This window comes from Lissotriton helveticus, chromosome 6 (genome assembly GCF_964261635.1).
Source record: "Lissotriton helveticus chromosome 6, aLisHel1.1, whole genome shotgun sequence".
Taxonomy (NCBI): Eukaryota; Metazoa; Chordata; class Amphibia; order Caudata; family Salamandridae; genus Lissotriton; species Lissotriton helveticus.
Window position 1 is genome coordinate 315,333,211 of NC_136067.1, and position 19,033 is coordinate 315,352,243.

At 44.1% G+C, this 19,033-nt stretch overlaps 1 protein-coding gene across 2 annotated transcripts in view; it reads left to right on the forward strand.

The window, feature by feature from the left end:
* SMC6 (structural maintenance of chromosomes 6) overlaps positions 1-19,033 on the forward strand; it is a 1,026,872-nt gene that overhangs the window by 824,960 nt on the left and 182,879 nt on the right. For both annotated transcript variants that reach the window (XM_078647759.1, XM_078647758.1), the window contains exon 23: positions 16,207-16,332. In XM_078647759.1, the coding sequence (XP_078503885.1) occupies positions 16,207-16,332 (126 nt within the window). The remainder of the gene's footprint in view (positions 1-16,206; positions 16,333-19,033) is intronic.

Consider the following 19,033-nt stretch of genomic DNA (forward strand, 5'->3'; position numbering starts at 1 on the left):
TTTCTCCTGGCTGAGAGCAGGCTGGAAGTTGCGGTGCGTCGCGTAAAAAATAAAATGGCATTTTCATTGCCATTTTATTTTCAACATTTAGCTCAGCTGCAGCAGGCAGAGGGGCAACTCTCCCCCGCCCTCATGCAGAAACTGCTGCTGACCGGTTTTGAGGATTCTCCTGCGGGAACTGCGAGAATAGGCCAAATGTAGCAAAATATAGGGCTTTTATGAGCAAGGGTTCGAGTGCTGTGCAAGAAAGCATTTTTTTTCCTAAAATGAAAACAAAGGGTTTACTGTTATCGTATCACCATATTTCCAGCGTTCACAAACAAAGTTGCAAACAAATATTTTCTTACGACAATTTTGACATTTTTGTAAGTGGTATACATGTTTTCCGATTTTCATTTGTTTCTACCTACTTGCAGTTTGTGGTGGAAACAGATGTGAACCCTGTCAGTGGATCATGGAAAGCAATGCATTTCTGAAATTTTGTTCAAAAACATGCAATACCCAGAGCTGCTGCTCACAATGATATTTTGTTTTGTAATGGCAATGCATCAATTCATATTGTAAAATTTAATGAATGAAAAATGGGGTATGAAGGACACGCATGCATTTTTTTTAAATGTGTCCTATAAATCAACTTTAGGAATAATGGTTATCTGTACAACTCTGAATTTGTGATTACCTACACTATCATGTGATTTAAAGAGTGTGTTCTTTCTTGCACACTGGATTCCATTTGGAAGGCAAAAATGGAAAGAAATTCAGATGATATGTTCTACTATACTGATCCCACACTTCTAGTGTACCCCACTTGTAAGGTTGGGCCTACCAGCCACGACAGGAAAAGCCCCAAAACTCAACACTTAGACAACAAGTTTTCGCCATGAAAATGGACTGTTTTGTCCATGTGGATAGTTTTTGTTTGGGTCCAGGCTTAGCTTCTACCCAGCAGAAAACCTACTGAATTCAGATATTTCTGAATACGACCACACCCTGGGCTGCAGTGTGACTTTTGTAGTTCCCACTATGTTTTGTACCCAGAATTCCCTGCAAACCTTGGTTAAATTACGTATTTTTCTCACATTTCTGTGAGGGTAAGTTCCAGAATCTGTGTGATCCTCAAAATTTCTACCATCCAGCGTTCTTACTCTCCTCTCAGGAAAAAAAAATACCTCACTTGTTTGACTGGGCTAATCGCGTGCCACAGCAGCCAGTCAAAACCTGAACCATGTGAAGTCAATGTGGTTTCAATGAGGTCTTCAAATGGTTACAGTTTTGGACCATTTTAATGGTGTGCACTAGGTCCACCTACACAAGAGAGGCAGTGTTTCATTCTGGGGAAGGTTGGAAAAGCAAGGTGGTCAGACTTTAGTCGCTCTCTGGAGGTCCCTGACCTTTCTGTCTCAATAATATTGGAAAAATAGCCTTTTTTGACACATACTTTGACATTTACAGGGCATTCAGGGTAAGAAAATGTACTGAGACAACACCCTAGATTACCCTTGGCCTTTAATCTTCAGAAATACCAATGGTTGATATGGTTCCCGGCATACCCAGAACATGTATAGTATATCCATTTACTGTGGCTAGTGAGAGGAAGTTGGGATTTACCCCCTTTCTGCCAGCCCATATTTAAAAACTTGGCAACCAAAGGAATTCCGATATCCTCACTTTCCATGAGAATAGGGATGCTCTAGGATTCAGGAGAGCAGTACAACTGTTGGGGGCTTTAGAGGCCCAATATTGGGCTTTATGGCCCAATATGCTCCCCCCCTAAGTCTTTCAGTAAAGTAAAACATATGTGGGTGTAGTTGGCTTTCGGCATGTAGAGGTGGTGGTTGGACCCAGTGCCTGGACTGGTCCCCCTCCACCATTATTTGTTTTTATTAAAAAAATAATAATATTCCTCACTATCTAATTTGCTTTCTTCCTTCCCCACTGGGCGGGAGGATATCAGAAAAACTGCTGGGGCAGTTATGAAGTGGGGCTACAGCCCATGCCATGGTGGGCAGCCAATGCCCTTTTTTAGGTCTCGCCTATCCCATTCCTCAAGGAATGGATAGGGGAGAATTATAGGGTTGGATCAGGAAAGCTAAACCAGGCGGCGGATTTCGACGAGTGCATGTGTCCGTGCATGCGCTTCCATCCGCCTGCCTCACATCGATCCTCTCCGCCCCCTGCTGCACGCGCTTTCCATCCGCCTGCCTCGCGCGTCCACATCAAAGCCATCTGTTGCTTCCCCAGCGTGCTCGGCTTCACTTCTCCACTTCTCCTCCCCCTCCTAATTACATCCCTGATGTTCACACTTCTTTCACGGCCGCGAGGCCGTGCTTCAAAGGGATCCGCTCCCCCGCCCCTAAAAGCTTCTTTCGGCGATGTCACCAGCAACATGGCGAGGCAGCTCATTAGTCTATGGGTTCTGGGAGGGACATATGTTGCCTTACAGTGGAGATCAGTTTAGCTCTGTCTTAGGGAGGATCATGAGAGCCCCCGCAACTCCCCCTCTCTCCCGCACTCCACACAGACACCCTAGCACGCACCATGCATACCACAGAAATCACATCAAACCCATACTCCTTAGACACAGAGAATAGAACTTTTCGACCGTACATATCTATGCACACTTTTTTTCAGTCTTCTAGTGGAAACGTGTCTAATTTTCTGTGAACACCTAGAAGAATAGCAGCAGTTAAGGGCCTTTAAGTGCCAGCTTTTCAGTTTTGAAAAATCCGTGCAAAAGGATTCAATCCTACGACCAGATAAGTTGACAACTCTAGTGCTTGGAAACTCCCTAAAGCCCCTGTCATGCCATAGTTCAGTAAGAACTGCTGCTGCATTTTTGCGTGATGCATCTGGCGAGGCAGCTAGTTTTATATTCAGAGATATTAGCCATTTCACATTTCGTCGGTGTTTATAAAGTCTGTAATCCCTTAGAAGTGCTACTCGAAATTAACATAAGTTTTTTTTTTAGTTCAATAATTTTATTATGATTTTAAAAAGATAAAAACAGTTAGGAACAGTTCATAATGATACCAAAATAAAAGATAAGGAAAGATCCACAAGTTCGGTAGAATACATCATTAACAGTAGATAAATTGCCACAACACATGCCTTTAAAACAAAATGAAGGTCAAGGAGCAGAGTGGCAGTAGTGAATCATAGGAACCCATGAACGGCATCATTATTTACAAAACAGAAAGATAGACGAAAAAAGAAAAGGGAACAGGACAGAAGAAAAGAAAGAAGGGAAAAGAAGAAAGAAGAAATAGGAAAAGGAAGGATCTCTCTGGATGGCGCAGCAAAATAAAACACTACAAACAGCGGTCAGTCAGACGTCACAAAGGGATATTGGTCAACCAACCCCCTTGAGGCCAAATCCATATAATTATCTAAAGTTCTCAATACGTTAAAAGAAATAGTGGGAGTGATATGAGCTCCATCCACAGAAGTGTGTGCACTTCTCAAGAAGGAGACCCATGGCCACCATGTGTGATAAGACACGGAAGCGAAAGACTTCCAATCCATAAGAATTACCTTAACTGCCACTGTAAGTAAAAGATCCAACAATTGCATATCTACGGTATCTAACGGCAGAGGCTCCCGGGAAGCCAAGGGTCCCAATAAGATCATAGGAAAGGAAAGAGAAAATTTAATTCGAAAAATTAACATAAGATGTTTATGAATAAGATCCCAAAAGGGTTGTAGAAGGGAACAATGATAGAACATATGTGGATAGTCACCAACCGCCAAGCCGCAACTCCAACATAAATCATCATCTTTTAAATGAAGAGAACAAAGCCGCTTAGGAGTCCAATGAAGAAGGTTGATGGAGAAGAATTTGGATTGAAACAAAGAAGGAGCAATTTTATTGCGCAAAGACCTATCAATTGCCAAGTGTCCGCCGACACATGATCAGTTATCTCCGTACCAAAGTGGCGAGACCATTTTTGCTGTGCAATGGTACATGAATCTGAAGACGTTGAGGTCAAAAATGTATAAATGCGTGAAGCAATGTGGCCAGACTTAAGCCATAAAGAAAATAAAGTAATCAAAGGGGAGTTGGGAACAAGACGCACTTTGGCAAGAGCGACTTTAATTTTCAAGAAAGTGTAAAAATCCAAATTAGATAGTGAAAATTGCTGAGCTAAAGAAGAAAAAGGTAACGGGTCATCATTGGAGTCATAAAGATGACGGACCAGCGTAATACCTTTGGCAGACCAATATTGAATTAGTGGGGGGTCAATAAGAACCTTTATTCGGGGATTACGCCACAAAGACGACCACCTAGATTTATGAATCGGAGTTGCCATTTTCCGATCCACCAATTTAACAGCTGCAACGGTATCCAATATAATAGCACGAGAAAAAAGGATAGATAGTGAAGTAGTGTGGCTCACTGGTTAGAGGCGGCAGACCCGAGAGCAGAGGACGGCCCGGGACCAGGGTTCGATTCCCGGCGCGGCAGGTTTCTGGACCAGGGTCAGCGGACTCGATAATTCTCTCGCCTCGGTGCCCACTCTGATCAGCGATCACACTCGGCAACTCTGGGCATTAGCTTGCCTCATCTTCACTAACGGCCCCACCAGACCGCCGGGGATGCCTGGTCTCACCCTAGAGATACCCATTAAGGGACCATCTCTCAGGGAAGCCAGGAAGGGTTTCGCAGCGGTCGAAGCGCCTTGGGACCCTACGGGTAAGTAGTGCGCTATATAAATGCCTATACATTTACATACATTACATAGTGAAGACGTAGTTAAAAATGAAGAAACCGGAAGAGGAAAAAAGAGAGCCTGCTCGATGCACATCCAAGAAGGTGTATGACCAGGAAGTGAGGAAAACCACAACGCTCCTTGAGAAGCTAAAAAAGCGACTTATACTTCCCCCAATCTGGGAAATTACAGCCACCCATATCATAAGGTTTCCTCAAGGATTTATATGCGATTCAAGCCCTCTTATCATTCCAAAGAAATGAGGAAGTTATGGAATCAATCTCACGAAAAAAGGAAGAAGATAGATTCAACGGGAGCATAGACGAAATAAAGTTAATAATAGGAGTAACCATAATTTTTAAAGTTTGGACCCGACCCCACCAAGAAATGTGTTTAGGAGACCAAGTATCCAAAAGATGACGAACTTTAATTAAGGTCTGTGTCTCATTATAAGCCACTGTATCAGATAAAGTACTACAAAACCAGACCCCTAAGTATTTGAGTTGTTTAGATTGCCATTTGAAACCAGCAGATCCCATATGGGCCGGAAAACAATAAGCATTGAGGGGAAACATCTCCGTCTTGTCTCTGTTTAGAGTATAGCCAGAGACCGTAGAAAAAAGAGCAATTGTATCTGTGATCACAGGAATAGCCGAAACAATATCTTCAGAAAAAATAAGGACATCATCTGCGTACGCCGCTGACTTTATGCACTGTGAACCAAACGTAAACCCTTTAATGTCTGGATGAAGATCAGCTAGCCTCAGGAGCGGATCAATAGCTAGTAAAAACAAAAGCGGGGACAGGGGGCAACCCTGACGGGTACCCTGACGAAGACAAAAAAACTCAGAGGTAGCCCCATTTACTCTAATATTCGCTCGAGGCTGGGCATAAAGAGACATCACCATATTAACAAAGGAATTCCCAAGATTATGAGCACGAAGAACGGCTTGCAAAAAAGGCCAAGAGACCTTGTCAAAAGTCTTCTCGGCGTCAAGGGCTAGAGCTGCAGCAGGAAGCGTAGATCGTTTAGCTGCCCCCAAAATATGGCAAAAGGTACGAATGTTGTCCCTAGCAAGCCTACCTTTGACAAACCCAGTCTGTGATGGATGAACCAGAGAAGGGATATAGGACTCCAAACGTTTAGCCAGAATTTTGGCAAAAATTTTCGCCTCCATATTAAGGAGGGAAATAGGACGAAAGTTTTTAGGGTCCGTGATATCCTTCCCCTCCTTTGGGATGACCACAATAGTAGCATCCGCCGCTGTACCGGAAACTGCACTTCGTTGAATGAATACATCAAAAAGGGTCTTTAGACGAGGGACCATGAAAGGGAGAAAAGTTTTATAAAACAAAATGGCAAAGCCATCAGGTCCCGGAGCTTTGCCAGATCGAGTAGCCTTCATTGCAAGAGTAATTTCCTCAGTTGTAATTGAGGCACCTAGCTTCTCCCCGTCTTCCTCAGAAACAGAATGAATAGGAATAGTGCTTAAGAACTCTTGACAAGCCTCCAAAGACGATAGATTAGTAGGAGTATACAAAGTATCATAAAATCACCTCAAGGATCTCCTTAGTCTGACATTTTTTAATGCCGGATCTATCAAAGATAGAAGAAATTTGAGACGACTTAAAACTAGACTCTTGAAACTTTAACGTGGCCGCTAAGACCTTACCATCACGATTCTTCAATAGCAACCATTTCGACTTTTGTGCTTGAACACCAGTATGAGCCCTCTTAGTTACAAGAGCATTATAAGAGTATTTTAAATGTTTAATAGACTATAAAACTTGTGAGTCTCTCGTTTGACGAAAAAGGAGTTCATTTTGTTTAATACTATCCGCTAAATCAGAAAGTTCCTTCTTAATGGCAGCATTCCTCTGCGCCATAACTTTAATGATGTAACCGCGAAGGGTGCATTTAAAGGCGTCCCACAAAACCACTGGAGAATCAACGGAACCTTCATTAACAGAGAAAAACTGTTCAATTTCGGCTTGCAAGGCACTGACCGCAGCGTCATCATAAAGAATTTCCGTATTTAATTTCCACGAAGGGGAGGATTTCTTAGGAGCAAGCCCCAAGAGGGAGAAGGAAACAGCAGCATGGTCTGAAACAAGAATAGGATGAATGTACGGCGAAGACGAAGATTGTAGCAGAGACGAATGAACCAAGAGGTAATCAATACGAGAAAAACTAGAATGAGGAGAGGAAAAGAAAAGAAAATTCACTGCCAGTAGGGTTATGAAGACGCCATATATCATGAAGATTAGCAGAAGAGCACATATTTAACAAATGCTTGTGAGCTCTGGGAGGGCGAAAAGAAAAAGCAGAATTTCTATCTAACAGAGGATCCAACTGCAAATTAAAATCACCACCCACTATTAGACTACCCTTATAAGGCGTTCGGGAAAGTAATTTAGTGATATTCTGCCAGAAAAGAGGATCATCATTATTTGGAGCATACATATTCAAAGCATAAAGATCATGAATACCATCAGATAATCTTGATAATACCCAATGACCCTCAGAGTCATGGTCAGAAGAAAGGATTGATAATCCAGAGTTTTTAGAAATAAGGGTGATCACGCTATTACGTTTACCAAGAGCATCAGAGCATACCACATCCATAACCCAGCCTTTCCGCAACCACAGAGCCTCTTTATGGGATAATTTCGTCTCCTGCAAAAATACCAGATCCGAAGACAAAGATTTGCAATAATCTAAAATTTTAGCCCTCTTAACCGGATGATTTAAACCCTTAACATTAAGGGAAACTACATTTAAGCCAGGCATAGAAGTACAGCAAACACAAACAAATTAAGAAATACAGATGGACGGAAAAACAGAACACCACCATCTGACACAAAATAGAAAGGCACCACCAGGAGATCCAAGAGGAAAGAGAAAGAAGAAAAAGGAGAAGAAAGAGAAGGAGAGAAAGAAAGAAAGAAAGAAGAATAGAAAAAGAGAGAAGAAGAGACCCGCCAGGGTAGGTCTATGAGAGACCCATCTCATACCAGGGGGAACATGGAGAGGGAAACAAAGGACCGTCAGGAAAAAACTGTAGAGAAAGCGATAGATCCCAGACTAGAGAAAAGGAAACAACAAGCAATGGTCCTAGAACAATAAAAGTGGACCCTATAATATACTTGAAATCGGGGAAAGAAAAGCTACGAGAAATAGGCACAGAATAATCAAACCCGGTCTACGACCGAAAAAAGACAGAAAAATACAATATGAGGCATATCAAATAACAAGCTCATGAATAGGAGCTAAAGTGAGATAAAAGGATCCTATCTATATGTCAACAATTAAGTGGCAATAAACTATAAATGCCATACGAAGAACAAGAAAAGTATATATGAAAAGCAGAAAATGGTGCAAATCAAGAAATAACAAATATATAAATAAAAAGGCAGTAGTACATGGTATGTAGGTAGAGAAAGGAGAAACAATAAATATGAAAATTGAAAAATTAAGCAATTAAAATGTTAAGCAATATCATATATCAGCAGGAATAAAACTTGCAAGGTTAAAAACAGTGCGAAAATATAAACAAAATACCACTAAGTGACAAAAAGAAATACTAGGAAGGGAGCCATAAAATAGTTACAAGATAGGCAAATACAGAGAAACAAACCATATGAATGAGCACAAAGAGAAAAACTGACACATCGGACCGAACGGCTGACAAAAACAGACATATAAACCTACGCCAAGAAAAGGGAAGATCAAATCTCGGCAAAGTACAAAATCGAAAGATACCAATAAGTGGGGAAAAATACAACATGAAACAAATATCAGAAAATATGAGACGCATGAACAAAGAGCCAAAAACCGCGCACAACAAGGAGGATAATCAAGAAAGACGAAATGGCTACAGAGAAATATCGGGAATATCAAACAAGAAAGAGAAAAAACAAAAAAGGGCGAATAAGTGGATAAATACCAAGAACAAGTCAAGCTAAAGCTGACAAGTGACAGACAAATCATCTGGAAAACGAATAGCAACCAGCGACCAACATATGGAGCGAAAAAAAGACAGAAACTCAAGCCCCAGAAGAGCCAGGAGCCGGAGAAGAATCCATCGGAGACTAAAGTTGGTTATCCAAAAAAGAGGAAAGATCAGCAGGTTCATCAAAAATCCGATAGCGGCCCTTGAAAGTTATACGAAACTTGGATGGACCAGCAAAGGAAAAAGGAATATGCATGTCCAACAGACGTTTTCGCAGATTGAGAAATCCCTTCCTTCGAATTACAGTGTCTCTGGCAAAATCCTGGGAGATAGTAATCCGATGGCCCTCCCAAGACACCGACTTGACTTTCCTCATGTGAGCCAAAATCTGTTCTGAATGCTGATGACGCAGTGGTTTAAGGATTACTGCTCTGGGATAAGTGGAGGTTTTAGGTTTGAACGCAGGTACCCGATGAGCTCTCTCAATTTCAAAGTCTCTTTGAAAGGAGATTTGTAGGGTAGAAGGAATCCATTTGGAGAGGAAATCAATCATTGAGGGGGCTGACTGCTCTGCATCTTCAGGAAGACCAAAAATACGCAGGTTACTCCTCCGATTACGATCCTCCTGCTCTGTAAGGTCTCTGCGTAAGGCCGCCATCGAACGTTCTAGCTGGAGAAGAGATCTCGAATGCTGGTGTGTAGTATCCTCCACCACACTGAAACGAGATTCAGTATTCGTAACCCTGACAGATAAGGCTTTAAAGTCACTCCTGATAGCAGCCACCTCAACTTGCAATAAGTCGGTATTAGTTTTAGTAGATTGCGCAATATCATGGACGGCATTTAGACGCGTCAGAATAGCATCCAAAGTGGAGTTAGTATCCTTCTGAGAGGACTCAGGAGAGGGGGACTGCTGCTTAGATCGTTTTAAAGTCCTTTTAGAGTCCTTCGCAGTAGGGGAAGGCCCCATGGTGTCCGCCATAGGAACAGGCCACAGTAGACAGCTCAAAAACACCACCACCAAAGGTACTTGACGTAGAATAAATGAGCAAGGGCCAAGAATTACACAAAAATAATTCACCAAGGGCCACTGACAGGAAGCACCGTAGGCGTAGACTATGCCCGGGACACCAGCGCACAAAATGGCGGACAAAAGCAGTTGAAGTAGAAGAAAAAGCCAAAAAGACCCTAGAGCGCAAAAAAACAGATTTTGCCAAATAGCAAGCAACCTAGCAATCAGGTTACATAGCACAAACCCCTCAGGTAAGGCAGGGAATCATCATAAACGAGTCGAGTGAGGTAAAAAAAGGTAGTCAGAGATCCATAGAAGATAGCAAGCAGGTATTGCGTCAGTTATGCATAAAACGACTGCAAAGGACCATCAAAACATAAAGGTAATAAATGTCACCTCAGTACAGCTGACCGAACATGTTGCGCTCGAAGGCAAGGGTCTGGTACCAAAAAAACGAGCGACGCCACCGCAAAAACAAAATGGCGGCCGCTCACTGAAGTGCGATAATGAGGGTTGCAAGCGGATAAAAGGACAGTTCAGGTCGTCGTGCGCTGTTGCAGCATAAAGGAATGCGCTCACGGCACCTTCCGACACCTCATGTTGAAAGCTGGAGAAGAGACACTCTCGAACGGGATCCTAAAATCGTCCCGACAGTCTCCGTCTCCCTGGAGCTCAAGCGCGACCCACCATCTCGCAGCGGCAAAATTAACATAATAGTTGTTGTGAGTTCTCCACCTCTGTGTTTTTTGATCCACGACTTCTGTTAAATGAAAGTTTTCCTGTTTTGTTATGTTAGGTATGCTTAACTGGAAAGTAGAACATACTGATGATGGACAATCTTTTAAATACCATTGTAAAGACCCTTTTTCCAGTTTAGATGTTTATATACTGCTAAGTATGGTTTAAACTAATCTTTACAAATGTTTGTTCATGTGCTAGGCATTTCCTGGTGCTTATTTTCTTGTATACTGCTTCTTGTGCTATGCTTTATTACAAACCATGTCAGAGGACAGTTGTGACCAGCTCTGTTTCTTATTTTAAAGATTGCGGAAGAGTATAGTACCTTGTTTAGAATATTAGGGAATTCGTAGGAGGTGGGGAGTAATAGTAGAGTCGCCACCTGGCTCCCTGCCACTTAAGGCGCATTTACCCACCCCTGGCTGTTTTAGCCATCGGCACTTTGCATGCAGGAATTTGTAAGAAACAAGCGAAACAACCTGAATTATTTCCTCCCAAATCTCGCACCATTATTATGACGTCATGTTCATTCCACCCTTTAGCGTCATGTATAGCCTTGCGTAACGTTACTGTAAATAAACGTGTAACGTTATTGACACCTTTTTTTTATTACGCTTCATGTCATCTGGGGCACTGTTTGCATCCCTGGCTGTATCAATCTAGTGCTATCACGAAACGACAGTAGAGGGCGTTCGATTGAAACAAATCGCTTCAACCCCAGACTTTGTTGAGCGCTGGAGTGGGAGCACCCAAATAGAACATGGTTGTTCGAGAACGTTTACACTGGAGCAGTCCTAGGACACGTAAAAGGGAAAAGTAGTGATTGAAAAGTTTAAGAAACCATTTGCAGCCCAAGAGATCGTGTTATCTCTTATCTCCAGGGTTCACGTTTTCCATTTCTTGGTTGTCGATTTTACATCCCGCTGCATTCAGGGAGCTGTAGTCATGGTTAATTTCACTTGGACTAACACTTAGAAATACTGATTTGGACCAAAAAGGGAGGACTTTGCTATGTGGTCTCTGCATAAATGAAGTTTGGGTAATCTCGACTATAAGTGATGTGAGACGCGCACTCAGTTTTTGGAAGTTTTTGGCTTTTGTAGGTCTGGGTTTTGAAAGTGCAGCTGTCAAGCAGAGGCAGCGCCACCAATATACACAGATTGGGCTGTGAGTCTGTTTTTTTTCGCCATTTGTTTTCTTCTGCAAGCCTTGTTTCAGCCATTGGATTGAGACATTTGGAATCCGTCTCGGCTCCGTCGAATCACGGGTTCATCTCTCACTGCTATTTGCTGTCTAGGTGTATCCTTCCGCCTCCATCGAGTGCTACCTTGAACTGCGTGACAGACTACTTTATAGATATCTCACTCTGTCCACTCCTACTTTATCCCATACATGTCTCTCTCTCCAATGTGCTAAAACTGCACACATCAGCCCATTTAACCCAGACATATGGGTTCTGTAAATTCTTGCTGAACTCTTTTGCTGCGATTAAAAAAAATCCATAAATTGCTGAAATGTATGTTTCATTTCTTAAACTTCACTTCTATCACCTGCCACCACCAGTCCTCTTAGTGGGTCTTTCTCAATTCCACTGGCCTCAAATGTAAATGCAAACCCTTCCCTCTTCCATCCCTCCACTATCCTTTTTCAGTACAAATAACAAACGTTCACGTCCACCGCTCAAATTAATTTCATATTCCCTTATACTCATTTCTCCACAAATCCTATTTGCGTTCCAGGGTAGTGTGCTACCTGCTAAAAAACGCTTCTACACCCCATCAGAAGTTAGCAAGCGCTATATAAATGCAGGCATTTCCCTCTTGTTTCCCTCCACTATCCTTTTACTATCCAAAACACATACTAACATGTCCGCCCCTCAAATTAATTTCATATTTCCCTATACTAATACACCCTCTCACCTTCACACCCTCACACACACCCTCACCCTCACCTCCCACAGCCCCTCACCCACCCCCTCACCCTCACCCACACTCACCCTCACACACCCTCACTTACCCTCTCACCCACACACACCCTCTCACCCACACACACCCTATCACCCTCACATCCCCTCACCCCCCTCACCCTCCCATCCCCTCATCCTCCCTCACACCCCCTCACCCTCACACCCCCTCACCCTCACACACCCTCACACCCCTCACCCTCACACCCCTCACCCCCCTCACCCTCACACACCCTCACACCCCTCACCCACCCTCACCCTCACACCCCCCTCACCCTCACACACACACACCCTCACCCTCACACACACCCTCACCCACCCTCTTACCCTCACCCACCCTCTTACCCTCACCCACCCTCTTACCCTCACCCACCCTCTTACCCTCACCCACCCTCTTACCCACCCTCTCACCCTTACCCACCCTCTCACCCTCCCTCACCCTCTCACCCTCCCTCACCCTCTCACCCTCCCACCTTCACACCCTCACACCCCCTCACCCTCACACACCCTCGTCCACCCCCTCACACACCCCCTCACCCTCACACGCCCTCACCCACCCTCTCACCCTCACTTACCCTCTCACCCTCACACACCCTCTCACCCTCACACACCCTCACCCTCACACACCCTCATCCTCCCACCCCCTCCCTCACACCCCCTCACACCCTCACACCCCCTCACCCTCACACCCCCTCACCCTCACACCCCCTCACCCTTACACCCCCTCACCCTTACACCCCCTCACCCTTACACCCCCTCACCCTTACACCCCCTCACCCTTACACCCCCTCACCCTTACACCCCCTCACCCTTACACCCCCTCACCCTTACACCCCCTCACCCTTACTCACCCTTACACCCCCTCACCCTCACATCCCCTCACCATCCCTCACACCATCCCTCACACCATCCCTCACACCCTCACCCTCACACCCCCACCCTCACACCCCCTCACCCTCACACCCCCTCACCCTCACACCCCCTCACCCTCACACCCCCTCACCCTCACACCCCCTCACCCTCACACCCCCTCACCCACCCTCTCACACCCTCACCCACCCTCTCACACCCTCACCCACCCTCTCACACCCTCACCCACCCTCTCACACCCTCACCCACCCTCTCACACCCTCACCCACCCACACCCTCTCACATCCTCACCCACCCTCTCACACCCTCACCCACCCTCTCACCCTCACTCACCCTCTCACCCTCACTCACCCTCACACATCCTCTCCCCCCTCACACATCCTCTCCCCCCTCACCCTCACACACCCCCTCACCCATCTCATCACCCTCACTCACCCCATTACCCTCACACCCCCCCTCACCTCCACATACACTCACCCTCACACCCTCATCCTCCCTCACACCCTCACCCACCCCCTCACCCTCATACACCCCCTCACCCTCATACACCCCCTCACCCTCATACACGCCCTCACCCACCCCCTCACCCTCATATACCCCCTCACCCTCATATACCCCCTCACCCTCATATACCCCCTCACCCTCATATACCCCCTCACCCTCATATACCCCCTCACCCTCACATACCCCCTCACCCTTACACCCCCTCACCCTTACACCCCCTCACCCTTACACCCCCTCACCCTTACACCCCCTCACCCTTACACCCCCTCACCCTTACACCCCCTCACCCTTACACCCCCTCACCCTTACACCCCCTCACCCTTACACACCCTCACCCTCACACACCCTCATTCTCACACACCCTCATTCTCACACACCCTCACAATCACACCCCCCTCACACACCCTCACCCTCACACACCCTCACCCTCACCCTCTCACACACCCTCACCCTCTCACACACCCTCACCCTCTCACACACCCTCACCCTCTCACACACCCTCACCCTCTCACACACCCTCACCACTCTACCACTCTACCGCCCTCACTCTATCGCCCTCACTCTATCTATCTATCGCATCACCACAGCATCACTCAGGGGCACCACAGCATCACTCAGGGGCACCACAGCATTACTATGCGCTACCACAGCATCACTATGCGCTACCACAGCATCACTATGCGCTACCACAGCATCACTATGCGCTACCACAGCATCACTATGCGCTACCACAGCATCACTATGCGCTACCACAGCATCACTATGCGCTACCACAGCATCACTCGGCGCCATCACAGTATCACTCGTCGCCACCACATCATCAATCTGTGCAACTATTCAACAACAACTGGTTCAAATATGTTCTCTCAATGGTTCAAGCTTTATTACAAATGTCACAAAAAGATGTTAATATTTCACTTCTGTTCTTTGATTTTCGTCACAATAAAATACACTGAAGATAATCTTCACAAAAGTTATTTACAAAACTTTAAGCTATTGCCATTATAAATTACAATAACTTTTAAGTATTAATTATTACAAATCAAAAGCCATTGTTTGTAATATCAATACATCAAAGTCACATAAATACAACAAATTGCATTACAAATGCTATAGGTGTCACATTTGCGAAAGTTAAAACTATTGGCATTGTGAATGACAAAGCCAATAATTTCGCTATTTACAAAACCAACACACAAATAAAAAAAAATTTCATTTACAATACCAATAGCTCAAACTTTCCTAATGCGAGACCTATTGCATTGCAAATGCTTGTTTTCTTCATTAGTATTCCCTGGAGTCTAGTGGGCTCTCTGCCCTGCCAGGGAAAACATAGTGGGAGTATTCCCATCCCCCCCACCCTCCCAGTGTGTCTTTCAAGGGTGGTATTCATAAAAACTGCTAGGGAAGTTATGGCGCGAGGGTCATTCTACTTCCCCAGGAGGTAGATCGAGTGTTAAATCCATCAGCCCCCTACTCTGTACCTCGTGGGTGACGGACAGAAAGACTGCTGGGCGGCCCCTCTGGTGGGAAGCTTGAATTTTCTCCTAGCCTCCTCAGAAAATCGTTTTTGTTTGGGCGGGGGGAGGGGGCGGGCACTTGCTTACGCCTTGGGTGCCTCCCACCTCCCTGACTGCTGACCACCATCTCCCAGAACCGAAAAACAAATCATTGGCTGCAGCAGGTGGATCTCTACTGAGTGATCACACTCCTGCAGTATTCCACTAGGAAGAGATACTGCTGAAATTGTCCTCTTTTAGGGTGGTAAATCCCCTGCACTGATTGGTGGAGAGTTATGCCCCCCCCCCCCCCCCCCATGCACCTCTAACGGTGAGAGCTGTCGGTGGCTGATGCTGCTAACTACTTTCATTGGCACTACTGACGTCTGTGTGCTGTGCGTGCTGATTGCCACAATTACCATTCTGAGTTTCTTTTTTATTATTATTAAAGAAAATCCTACTGATGCCTGTTTCTCTGAAAGGTTTGTGGACAAACCATTCACGTCCACCACACTGGGAGGTTAGTGTGGGGATATGAATCTTTCATTCACTACATTTAAGCGATTTAAGAAGGCATTGGTTGAAGCTGTTGTCCATTTTCCTTTCCAGACATCTAGCCTACTAAACTGTTTGGTTATCTGAAGGTAAGAATTTAATAATTCGCTGAGCTAATTCTACAGCTACACTACACCAAGTGCTGAATCATAGCTACAATATTCCAAGCCCGGTTCGAGTAGCGATTAAGCAGACTCGCCCTCTGTGTTTCAGGGTCAAAACAATCAATGACGGCTTTACACCCAAGATTTCACATATGAAATTGCAGTATAACAGCAGAGACATTATTCAAATAATGTAAATAAATATTAAAGTTATCATTTTAATGGTGTCATCAGCTATTTTTTTACCATGTTTAACCATGTGTTTCTATCCCTGTGTTCGTTCTGATATGATTTTTCCACAGACAGTACCACGAAGCTAAAGAAACATATCAGGACGTGGAAAGCAAAGTTAAAAATCTTAAGAGGTTCATAAAACTTTTGGATGAAATAATGTTCCAGAGATACAAAACATACCAACAGTTTCGAAGGTACACTGTGTGTGTGGCACTGTTAAATGGGCAACATTTATTGCTGTTTTTGGAATGGATCAACGGTTGTGTTTTGCAGTTTAGAATAGTTGTCCCTTATTTACTACTTCCCTTTACGCACACCACTCTAAATCTCCATATTCAACATAAGTTGCCATGGTGGCAGCTGCTCTTCGGGAGAGTGCTATCCTTGTCCCTATTTCTCAACGATTGATTGAAAAAGTTAAGTCCTTCTGAATTCACTCCCCTTTGATATCATTAAATAATGTGACATGAATGCTTTAGACTGGTTATGGAGATATGATAGTCAATAGGAACAGATTTAGTGACTTGGACTAAGAAAGAAAGAAAGACACTGGGCCTTACAATCATACACACACTTAGACAAAAATAAACTAAACGACAAACTAAGACATGGAGACACAGTCCCACTCTGGATTTCAGGCACAAGTCTCACTGATTACACTCACACTGGTTTGGTGAAATGCTGCAAACCCCACTTTTCCAGCATTGGATCTTTCATATATTCACATGCTTGAATCGCTCCCCGTCATCCAGCTGGGATTTCCCAGTAATCTTAAATAGCAGTAAACAATTATTAATGGCCATAGGCCTCAACAACTGTGGGTTTTTTTTAGTAGCAAATCCACCTTATTTGAAGCAACCCAAACTTCAGCCAATGAGATGGAAGTTCTAGCTCTCCTACTCCCCCTAGAGGCCACCATACTTCAGATTTATACCGCACATCATGTTTGAGGGAGTTCCTGTGAAGAGCTGTGCTCCAACCTTCCATTGACCTTATTCTGGCACTTTCTGATCTTCACTGGAGCTTAGCCTGCTCCATCTTCAACTTACAGTAAACTGTGAATTTTTGGGGTACATGTCTGGGAATTTTCAATTTTTCTAGACAGGGAGATCTTCAGGTAACAATACACAGTACAATTCAACCACAGTTATTTATTTAGGTAGGATGTTATTTTTTGAAACACCATAAAGTGCTAAACAGTGGTGCATCTGAATGACAAACTTAAAATTCGCAGAGCAGCTAAATTGCCTCCTAAAATGCTAAGCTACAAAACTCTTAAACTGTTTCTAGGAAAAGAAAGGTGCTAATCTGTGGAACATGAGTGGCAGTTTTAGCATTCTCGTGGGAGCTGTATGTAATTAATAAAGTGTTGAGTGGTAGAAGAACTAACAGATGGGTTTGCAATTCCACAGCGTGCTATTTAAAAAAATATATAAAATGCTGAACAATAAGTTATGTTAATCAGGTTTATACAGCGCATGGCTCCCCTAGCTGGGTTTCCCAGTGCTATGCTAAGCAAACAGATCTGTATACACATTAGGAAGATGGTTCCTATTTCAAGAGATTTAGAATGACCATGTGTACAACTTCTTCTGGAAAGTCAGAAGGGAGCAACATGCTCATGGGGAGTGAATTCCATAGCATTGGGCATAAAAAAATAGACAGCTCCACCTCCTTGCTGGGATCTCCTGATTCTGGGAACCAAAGCAAGGTCAAGATGACTTGACCGCAAGGATCGACTAAGTGCAGTGCTTGAAATGGAAAAATGGAAGTGCAGGTACTCTGTACCAGAGTACCTGCTTGTTTCTGAGAAGTGCTGGTACTCTCCAATTAAAAGTATTAGGCCTCTCTTAAGAAGTGCTGGTACTCTTCCTCTCACAATAAAGAAAGTGCCGGTACTCCGACCCGGACAGTACCGGCCCATTTAAAGCACTGACTAGGTGTATAAGATAATACCAGAGACCTAAGATAGGTAAGGCCAGAATAAAATAGACATTTACAAACATAACATAGTGCTTTGAATAGGACACAGTGCTCAATTGGGAGCCAGAAAAGTACCCGGAGTAGCTGTACTTTGGGGATTGGAGTAAGAGTCTAGCCGCCAGTTTTGCACAATCTGTAGCCGTCTGAGTAACTCCTAGTGCATCTGTATGACAATATTAAAATTCTTGAAAGAGCTATGTTACGACATTGAGTGCAAAGCATCAAAATTCTACATTGATTTTAACAAAATTAAAAGCTGCTAAAGAGTGGATCAGGTGAATAGTAGTCTTGAGAATGCCAAGAGTCTTGTATTGGATTTGTAAAATGCTAGACAGTTCCAGATAACCTGTAGCATGTAATAGGCCATCGCCTTTATCTTATTCCTTAACCACAAGGGCCATATATTTTCCTAGTCTGTAGACCAGTTGTATGTCATCGCCCAGTAAGCATACAGCAGTGGTGTCATTAATGGTGCGGAGCCACAGGCGTATGAAGCGGGCTTTCAGAAGTTTTGTACAAAGTTTCAATGAAGGTTGATATATACAAGTGACATACATCAAGGATTCTGAACAATAGCCACCCCCTCTGCAGCAATTACATAACCTGGAATTTACTATTTCCATCTAGTTTGATATCAGCGAATGGCAGACGTAAAAATCTAAGTCTGATGCATTTCGCTCTAATGGCTCTCAGATAGTTCTGATTTAAAGCTGAGTTGCCTGTTGGTAGTAGCAGTTTTTCGCTGGACAAATTAGTGAATTCCTCAACCTTCTTGGTAAAGGGAAACCTAATCGCTGCGTTTCTGGTTATGGTACTAAAAACGCTCAACTCAGTATTGTTGTTCCATGTACTGATCAACTTCAACATGTTAAGAATTCTGTTCAGATTCAAAATACGTCTAGGCATGTTCAT